Below are 9,144 nucleotides of genomic sequence, written 5' to 3' on the forward strand. Positions count from 1 at the left end.
ATCCATGCACAGCTGTTTTTTAATTGTCTACAGTAACATATACATAAAAATAAAGGTACTATCGTCATTTCTTACATGCACAATAACAAAAAGTGATTCGGTCGCAGAAGCATACCTACTGAATTTTCTTCCTAATAGTAAAATGTGAAGTTGACATTTATGTATTTTTTAAATGGTATGAGCTTATAGATCTGATATTTTAACTATACCACACAATGAAGTATTGAAGAACAAATTGGCCATCGTATACAACAACCTGGCTATTTGTCTTCTTTAAAAGAAGGAAACACACATACATACATGCACGCATGCAAACACACACACACACACACACACACACACACACACACACACACACACACACACACACACACACACACACACACACACACACACACACACACACACACACACACACACACACACACACACACAGCAACATGTGCGGAGAGTGGTGAAGCCTCACATTTCCTACAGTTGTTGAAGCTCGGCGGATGTACACGATTTAAAATGCATTCCCACATTGTCTCATTATTCTAGACCATTCGACAATAACATGCAGGCCTCTCCCTAGTGGCATTCCCCAGGTGATACTGTTGCAAGCACATGCAGACATTTATATATACCCTCTTATTGATTGCATTTTTCACACTACTTTTGTTGTTTTTCATTTTTTATTTCTGCAGACTGAAAAAATAATGCAGCCATGCAATAAAACATGCACAAACGCACCGATGCACAAATGCCCAAACACAGAGACAGTAGCATATGCATCAAACCATACCATTGTATACAAGCGTCAAAGGCTGTTACGTCTAATTTATACTGAGTGAGACAGCCATGGCTCATAGCTCTATGCATTTCCAGTACAGAGCTATTAGACTTTAGGGTCACCTACAGAAGTGGTTCTCAAACATCTTCATGTCAAGGACCCCCACATTAATATGTATTTGACCACAGACCTCCTTCTGAAAACATTTTGTGCTAGGTGGCCTTGTGGTTACAGTGTTCACCCTGACATTGGAAGTTTGGGGTTCAATCCCCCGGGAGGGTCAGACAAAAGAAGAACCATTGGTTCCCAAGGCTACTTACTTACTTAATGGGGGTGTCTGGCACAAAATACGCATTTTTTAATTATTTATTGTTAAGTAAAAAAATAGCTGATCTACAAGCTCACGTGTCACATCGTGAAGTAACGTGTCATTTGCTAATGTAAACTGTTCCTCATTTTGCTGGGATTCCCTGGAACCCTATCAAGGACCCTACACCAACAGTGTGCCCTATACATCATGTGCATGCGCACACATTCAGTGACACACACAATGTCTAAGCATACTATACCAATACAATAAACCTGCAATAACTACAGAATCGCCTTTCTATCTCACATCTCATTAAGTGCAGCTCAACAAAGATTGCACACCACTGGGAGCCAAGCCTAAAATAATACCAGAGCAGGAAGGATGCCAGGACAGTGGAAGCATTTTTTTCTTCTTTTTTTTTTTTGCAGGCTGACTACAGTATAGAAAAGTCCCATCGATCACAATGCTATTCAACCAAAGCCAAAGCCACTGTGTGGAAGATGGCTGGAAGCCAGCCAGGCCAAGTACCTGTTGACAACACAATAAGGCTCATCATTGTCTCTCTGATAGCAATTAGCTAATTAGCTATGCGGCTAATTAGCTCGAGTGCTATTGCAGTAAATCTATTGTGTTAGTTAGGGGGAGACAGGTATGCTGCAGCGCAAGGCAAAAATCTATCCTATATCATTTTAGAAATTGTTTCCATGCATACCCCTCTGTTATTGTCATTGGATAAAGATAAAGATAACTGATTTTCACCATCATTATTACTAGTTGACGACTTTTCTTTATTTTAAGAGGCAGAGTTTGTGTTATTGATGAGGTTTTAAAATGGACTCAAATGGACTCTACTATGGATATTGTGACAGCTTGATGAGACAATACTTGCTATATCAGCATATTTGTTGATCTATACACTTACATTTTACTACCATTGAACACATTAAAAGTGACACTGCCCTATGAGTATCCTTTCTGTAAACCCTGCTGAAAAAAACAGCTTAGACCAGCCTAAGCTGGACCAGCTGGTTTTAGCTGGTCTTGGTGGTTGACCACCTTAAGGTGTGTTTTGGACGTCCAAAACACACCTTAAGCTGGTCTTGGTGGTTGACCAGCTTAAGGTGGTAGGTTTTGCTGGTTTAAACTGGTAGCTGGTTTAAGCTGGTAGCTGGTATTTTTGATGGTTTAGCTGGTTTAAGCTGGTAGCTGGTATTTATGATGGTTTAGCTGGTTTAAGCTGGTAGCTGGTATTTTTGATGGTTTAAGCTGGTAGCTGGTATTTTTGATGGTTTAGCTGGTTTAAGCTGGTAGCTGGTATTTATGATGGTTTAGCTGGTTTAAGCTGGTAGCTGGTATTTATGATGGTTTAGCTGGTAGCTGGTTTAAGCTGGTTTAAGCTGCTATCTGGTATTTATGTGTATTCAGGTGTATTCTGGATATGCAGTGACCAACTTTGCTGGAGAGGATGCATGATCATGGTGAATTTCAGCCAGGTGCCCACAGCACGTGGTATATTTAAAAAACAGTAGCCTACAGTAGCCTATATAAAAGTGAGCAAAATCCACAAAGTCATAAATAATCATGTATCAATTTCATACATAACAATAATTTATTAAACACTTATAAAAAACCCTCAAAAACAACATTTAAATAACAAATAAATGTATAAATAAACACATAAATACATGAACTTCAACCTGAGGAACACACTAACACACACACAGTGTTCAAATGACTGGAAAAGAGTGAGAGAATATGAAAAATCGGACAGATCCGTCTTGATTACATGACTATGGAGATACTGTATACCGATGTGTGTGATGTTTGGAAAACATCTGTAAAGTTGCAGCCAAAAATGTGTCTTGCAAAAATCGGCCTGCTGGTGGCGCTATAAAGCATTACCCCCCCCTACACAGACACACAATTTCTTGTCCTTTCTATTGATGTCCTGGCCATGGTCCATGGCCTTCCTCTTTGTGAGAATGTTCTGCCCCTGCAGCCACCAATGGAAACAGTCTGAAAGAAAACAAACAAGAACCCCCAACAATAAAACAAATATAATTAGCAATATACTGCATGGGGTGAGTTAAATGAATTGTGATGTTTTGAGAAAAACTTAAAGTAACTTAAACTTCACCCATTTTCAACCTTATCTTCATATAACTAACTGATCCTCGCTAATGTACATTATACAATGGCACCATTTCTGTCTACTCGTTCTGCCACTCATTGGTGGAATGTGGACAGTTCAGAAACCTGCCTACCAGTGACATCACCAATGGAGATTCCAAGCTAATAGAAACTACAGTGTGTCTCTACCTGGAAAGTTTGCATGCAGAAGTAGAAGCCATTGTTCTTGCATTAATAATGAACAAATAAAGTTGTTCTAAATGACCAAACCTGCCTACCGATGATGTCAAAGGTAGGCAGGTTTCTAAACTGTCCACGACCTATCAACGAAACACAGAGTGAGTAGACATAAATGGTGCCATCTTAAAATGTGTATTAGTGAGGACCAATTATATGAAGATGAGTTGAAAATGGGGTGAAGTGTTTTTTTAACCCCGTGTTTCAGTTCAGTTAGAAAACATGCATTTGAATGAAAAAGGTGGGTGGACAGTGGGCAGGCAATAAGTCAGATGGCTACAATGGACAACAACAATTTGGGGGAAAAAGCTACCCCTGCCACACATGCATGTAGGGCTGCCACTACCAATTATTCTACTTGCGATTATTCTATTGATTACTTTTTTGATCTACAAGCTCACAACACGTCCAACGAGTTGCAAGCTTGTAGATCGGCATTTCTTTCAGCCATAAAATCAATTTTATTACAATAGAGTATTTTCTTTTATGATTGATTAATAAGCTTAATATAATCTCTTTTCCAGAAGGTGACATTCCCGTTTCCCGATCAGTTTTTCATAGCTTCATTTGATTGGCTCGGCAGCAGATATAAATTGGAAACAACCAACATCTCCATATGTGTTTCTGGTTGAAACAGTATGCTGCTGAGACAACCAAATGAAGGTATGAAAAACTGAACAGGTAACGCTAACGGGAATTCCACCTTCTGGAAAAGAGAACTACAGTCATACACAGAGCAGATTGAATTATGAGATCAAGTCATAATGAACCCCCCCACCCCTCAGTAAACATACCTCTTCTGAGTCCTGCGGTCAGGGGGGTTTGGCCTCCCCCTTGCTAGTGGGGCATTCTTTGTAAGGCTCCTGCATGGTCTTCAGGGTTGTTGTCCCCCAAATGGCAACAGCAAGCTCCTTCATGAACAGGGAGTCCTTGGTGTTTGCTGCCACCATCTTCCAGATCTCCTTTTCGAGCCACACACCAGAGCCAATCTGGACCTGAAACAGAAGAAAACAACACATGTTTTAGAAATTAAAAAACATTTTACCATGACATTTCAGACTCATTTTTGACAAAAGCAGGCCCACTTCAAACAGAATTTACTGTAAAGAAATTACATTTTCAAGGACCCCCAAATGTGGACCCATTTAGAAAAGAGTTGGTGCCATGGACCTCCAATAGAGAAGATGTTAATTGTTGGATTACATTTAGTACAGAATTCTACAACTGTCTATACTGTAGGTGGGGAGAGTTGAAGTAATTCTTATACAGTACATTGTCATTGGATTACATTCTAGCTGGTAAAATAGTAGTGAAATTAACCTTTTCCACCCGGCATCCCTATTTTGTTCATGCCATAGGCAAAACTGTTCAAAAATAGTTCAAAAATAGCAAAACATAGCTGATCTACAAGCTCACGATGCATCATGACACGTTGCCTATTTTTGAAATGATAACTGTTTCTTATTTAGCTGGGGACACTGTGGAACCCCACTTTTAAGAACCACTGTCCTACACAGTATGTTTCTTCAATACCTTGTCACCGTTGCCGTCAAACATCCCAGGTGTCGATGCCAACTCGTCTGACTCGGGGGAAGAGGAAACGGAGGAAGTTGCAACTGAAAATGTAGAGAATCATATTTAAGCTCCTTTTGGCAGTATCACAGTACTTATATTGTACACATTGTCACCATTTTCCGTAGAACAGTATCACTGTCTAAACACACCTATGCTGTCACTGGTTTGCTTATCTGCAGCAGGGATGTCAGGCTTTGCTGCAGAGCTATATTGGGGCCCTTCCTCCAGTTTCTGTTTTGCAATCTCTAATTTGTTGCATCTTAAAGCATGAACAGGGTACGGAAAAATAAAAAATAAAAACTGAATTGATGTATGCCTTAGTAGGATACCAGTTTAATAATGAGCCTAGCATCTGTCCACTCCATTCAACATGCTTTCTATATAATGTTTTTTAACATTTGTGGTCAAGATCTAAGTAAAAAAGAACATGAGAACAAATAACCAACATATCGATATATACAAAAAGAGAAGAGCAAACTCATGCAACTGTTTCGTTAACATTAGTCATTGCTTACTTAGTTTTAAGATGCTGTAGGTCCAGCTCCAACTCTTTGGCCTTCTTCTGGGTATGACTGTACTTGACATTTCGTCGTGGATAGCTTGGGGAACAACAGCATCTCCACCGTATTCAGACGAGTCAGAGTCTAAAGGTAGTGCAAGTAATATATTTTGGATAAAACAAGATGTTTTTTGTTAGAAAGTTAAAGTGGAATAAAATGTAATTTTATGCAACCTGTATCGTAGAGTATATTAATACAATATAACTTATACAATCTGTATGTTAGAGTATGTTAATACAAATAATACAATATAACTTATATAATTGGGGTGGTTGTATTTAGTCTCCCTGCTCTTCTATTGAGACATTTAGATAGTGTCAAAGGTCATGTCTCACCTAGACACAGGATCTGACATGAATTTTGATCTGATGGTCAAGATTCAATGTATCACCTGAGCAAGCAGGCAGGCTCTATTAGCTCAATGGTAAAAGGTTACAGCACTTGCTCAGGAAACCGGGTTCAAATCCGGGGTAGAAGAGGAAAGTTACATAGTGCAGCTTTAACCCATTAAGACCTGGGGCCGATTCTAAAAATGCTCTCTAAATCCTAAAAGTTTTTTGAACATAAAAGGAAAAAGATTTGAGGTACAAATGTTCACTTTAAAACATATATATTCAAAGATTTTCAAAAATAGCAGATCTACATGCTCATAGCGCGCCACTCGGTGTCGCGCTATGAGCTTGTAGATCTGCTATTTTTGAAGCCAAAGGTCTAGCCAAAGAAATCAAAACAATTACACAGATGCGTTCCTGGTCTAAATGGGTTCAAATTTTGTATGCCCACTTCTTTGTGTCATCACTTCCAATTGTAACTTATTTATCCTGTATCCTGTATGAGTTCTGATTGGTTAAATTTGGTATTCCTGGAAATGCATTTTCGGCTTACTAAAGAGGTGGAGAGTCTGGGAGACCCCTGTTACTGAACAAGCAATGATTACTTTAACATTTAACAAAACAATATCACTTTACCTTCAAACTGTTTTCTTCTCTTTGTGGGAGGGGGGGGGGGGGGGCATAACACATAATGGTTCTCTTCTTGGGTTCCTTTTTCTCTTTTAGTAGGGCTGCAAACCATTCATTTTGGCCACTGCAGCCAAAGAAATGTGTAATAATAACACACACACACACACACACACACACACACACACACACACACACACACACACACACACACACACACACACACACACACACAGACAGACAGACAGACAGACAGACAGACAGACAGACAAGGGAATCATTAATGTTCAGAGTTCACGGGATATTAAAACACTCTGTAGCTTCATCACTGAAAGCGTGTGTCCACACACACACACACACACACACACACACACACACACACACACACACACACACACAGACACAGACACAGACACAGACACAGACACAGACACACACACACACACACACACACACACACACACACACACACAGACGTCATATTCTGAATTTAGTTTTGAGCGGCACATAGGCAAGCAGTAGTGGCCTATAGTATAAATTATATTGTATATTCCCACTATAATTTATTGTAATTATTGTCATAATCCCTTTATCAAGACAAATTAAAAAACTAAACAATGTGTAGAGTTTACTTGGGTCATGACATGAGTCACTTGTGATTGACTTCGAACACAGCAGCCTACGCACTTAATTATCAATACAGTAATAGTAGGCTAAAACGCCTACATAAATAGTATTTCTGTGTGTCAACACTCACCTAAAATGTCCGCCGCTTCTTCTTCTTTCTTTTATCTTCTCTGAAGCCGGTTTATAATTATTTTTGATGAATCCAAAGCAACGCAATAAACTTTCTACTGAAGTGAGAGCTGCAGCCTGCAGGCAGCTCGACTCAGATAGCATTCATTCTCCCCGCGTATCGCGAGCGGTAGTTCAAGGGTCACGAGCCTGCTGAGACAGTGTTGCCAGATTTTGTGAGAGAAATAAGCAGCCAGGTCTGTGAAAAAAATTAAGCCCAAAAGAAGCGACATTTAAACCTATTTGAAAATAGCCGATCTACAAGCTCACAGTGCGTCGCATTTGCAACACATTGTGAGCTTGTAGATCTGCTATTTTCAAAAATAATAAGTGAAATATTTCACTAATATTTACAAGCAACTTTACAGAAAAACAAGCCCAAAGTCACTTATAATAAGCAGATATGGCAACACTGCTCAGGGCCCATAAAGGGCCCGCTTCTCTGTAAAAACAGATGTACAAGCTCACAACACGTCAAATTGCGACAAGATGTAGATCTGTAGATCTGTTCATTTTGGTAACCATAGCAAAAAAAAGTGTTATTTAGAATCAAACTAGCATATTATTTGCCAATTGCGAAATTAAGTAAATAAGTTTGGATGAATGTTGTCATGATAATAATAATACATTATTATTATTATTATTATTATTATTATTATTATTATTATTATTAAATATAATATTTATGTCACATCACACGAAAAGGACAAGAAATGTAAAGTAAAATACAATACAATACAATACAATACAATACAATACAATACAATACAATATACTGTATATACTGGGGGGGGGGGCAATTGTAACAGAAGAAAATCTTCACAGTCTAATGGCAGGTATGATGTCTCCCCGGGATCCAAACTAGTTAAAATAGCAGATCTGCAAGCTCACAACGCTTGTAGATCTGCTATTTTCACTGCATGCTTTTTTTTATTAATTGATGGAATTTCTTAGATTTTGTATTTATTTGTTTTTTTATTGATGAAGATTTTAGATTTTTGGGTGGGAAATGTTTTGAAATAATATAGTAATATATTTTTGTAGGAAACAAAAAAAGGGATCTTTCCTCGTGATGTGTACATGACCCACAAATGGGCCCCGACCCACTGTTTTGGGAAACACACACGTGATCTAACCCAGTGGTCCTCAACCCTTTCAGGCCGCGACGTCCCAAAATAATCATATTTGAACTGGGGACCCCCCACCCTTAAAGCACTTGGAATGTAGGAGTTGATGCATTACGTTTAGTTTGACTCTATTGTGAAAATAGCAGATCTTCAAGCTCACAACGCCTCGCAAGGAAGGTGTTGTGAGCTTGTAGATCTGCTATTTTCAAAATGTTTTCTTATATTATTATTATTGTTAGACAATTTGGCCAATGTTTGACATTTTTTTATAGTATAGTTTGTTGATTACTTTTGATGCAGTAATGGTGTTTTTTTTGTAGGTACTAAAAAGGTCTTAAAGGTCCTTAAATTATCACTTCACTGTCATCTGGGGACTGGGACCACCCCCAAATCACGTAGGGACCCCCCTGGGAGTCCCGATCCACATGTTGGATCGGGATCTAACCAAACTTGACCAGCTGCTAAGCTGGTCTTTGCTGGTCTGTCCAGTGTCCAGCCATCTGACCAGCTAAGTCTAGCTGGTAAGCTGGTCTTTGCTGGGAAGTCCACCCATTTGACCAGCAAAGACCAGCTACCAGCTTGGCTTTGCTGGTCAGTCCAGCCAGCCAGCTGGCTGACCAGCAAAGACCAGCAGAATCCAGCTTAGTGACCAGCTAACCAACTACACTGGCAAACCAGC

General features: G+C 39.2%; 1 protein-coding gene across 1 annotated transcript; it reads right to left on the bottom strand.

Annotated features, from left to right (window-relative positions):
* Nucleotides 1-2,668: 2,668 nt before the first annotated feature.
* LOC308085398 (uncharacterized protein) lies at nt 2,669-7,408 on the bottom strand. Its single transcript, XM_080428552.1, has 6 exons — nt 7,301-7,408; nt 6,553-6,670; nt 5,540-5,668; nt 4,983-5,065; nt 4,244-4,444; nt 2,669-3,098 (listed from the first exon to the last, which is right to left on the bottom strand). The coding sequence occupies exons 2-5, from the start codon at nt 6,656-6,658 to the stop codon at nt 4,262-4,264; spliced, it is 501 nt and encodes a 166-aa protein (XP_080284678.1). The 5' UTR covers nt 6,659-6,670; nt 7,301-7,408; the 3' UTR covers nt 2,669-3,098; nt 4,244-4,261.
* Between the last annotated feature and the right edge of the window lie 1,736 nt (nt 7,409-9,144).

The sequence above is a fragment of the Gymnoscopelus braueri genome, assembly GCF_963280865.1.
Source record: "Gymnoscopelus braueri genome assembly, chromosome: 5".
NCBI lineage: Eukaryota > Metazoa > Chordata > Actinopteri > Myctophiformes > Myctophidae > Gymnoscopelus > Gymnoscopelus braueri.